The sequence below is a fragment of the Eucalyptus grandis genome, chromosome 10 (genome assembly GCF_016545825.1).
Source record: "Eucalyptus grandis isolate ANBG69807.140 chromosome 10, ASM1654582v1, whole genome shotgun sequence".
Taxonomy (NCBI): domain Eukaryota; kingdom Viridiplantae; phylum Streptophyta; class Magnoliopsida; order Myrtales; family Myrtaceae; genus Eucalyptus; species Eucalyptus grandis.
In genome coordinates this window covers 18,420,623-18,421,643 of record NC_052621.1, presented here as the reverse complement: position 1 = coordinate 18,421,643, position 1,021 = coordinate 18,420,623, and the positions used below count along the sequence as shown (strand labels likewise).

General features: G+C 47.8%; 1 protein-coding gene across 1 annotated transcript; it reads left to right on the top strand.

Annotated features, from left to right (window-relative positions):
• Window positions 1–143: 143 nt before the first annotated feature.
• Window positions 144–440, top strand: LOC104423681 (non-specific lipid-transfer protein 2P). The gene has a single exon (XM_010036140.1). The coding sequence runs from the start codon at window positions 144–146 to the stop codon at window positions 438–440; it is 297 nt and encodes a 98-aa protein (XP_010034442.1).
• Window positions 441–1,021: the final 581 nt, after the last annotated feature.

The window sequence follows — 1,021 nt, the reverse complement described above, 5'->3', positions numbered from 1 at the left end:
TGGACTTCTGGTGTGACTCGAAGGCAGGCTCCATTTCGTGACCCCCCCGATCACCAAACCCTCTATATTTATATCTCCCTCGCTTCTAACTCCCAATGCACCATCTTCCTACTCTCTATCTTAATCGCACTCGCTCAATGACTATGACGAGGAAGGGACCTTCTCCTCTTGTCACCTCGCTTCTCGTGACGGCACTCATCCTGTCGAGCCAACTCGCGCCAAGAGTGGAGGCCGTGTGCGACGCTAGCCGGCTCCTCCCCTGCTTGCCTGCGTTCGGTTCCCCATACGTGCAGCCGACGGCTGAGTGCTGCGGCAGGCTGAAAGAGCAGCAGCCGTGCCTCTGCGACTTCATGAAGGACCCGCGCTACAGAAAGTACGTGGATTCTCCCAGGGCCAAGGAAATCTTGCAAACCTGTCAAATTCCCTACCCTCGGTGTTAATTGGACAGGCCCAAAGAAAGAAGGAATGCTCCAACGTAGCACGGGAGTAATGACAATGGGATTGCATTTGGGTGAAGAATGAGTGATTGTAATCAGACATTTGGATATGAATAAGATATATGTGCTACAACTTGGTGCTTAGCTTGCGTAATTTGTGTGCATGAGAACTTTGACGTCGATGCTTACGCTGAATTGGGAAAAACATGGCTGACGAGCCGCACTGACCGTCCGCCCAAATGATTACGGAGCATTAAGTTTGTTATGAGATTGAAGGGCAATTTGCGATAAATAAGTGGCGAATAAGGAAAATCTAACCCTAAGATGTGACCTGACCAGTGTGATATACATTCATAGGGAGGGTAAGTAGCAGCGCTAAGAAAAGTAAAATCCACAGGGAAAGGCCATTTTGTAACTTTCAAACCAACTTCCAAGTACGTCCAAAGCTCAGTCAATGTTTTTCAGAGTCTCTAGTATTATTTCCTCACAGAAACTCATAATAAAGTGAACCCTAAAATACTGTCAAAAGCTCTGAAGTAGGTAACACAGCAAAACCCTCGAAAACGCACCAAGCGCTGGAAACA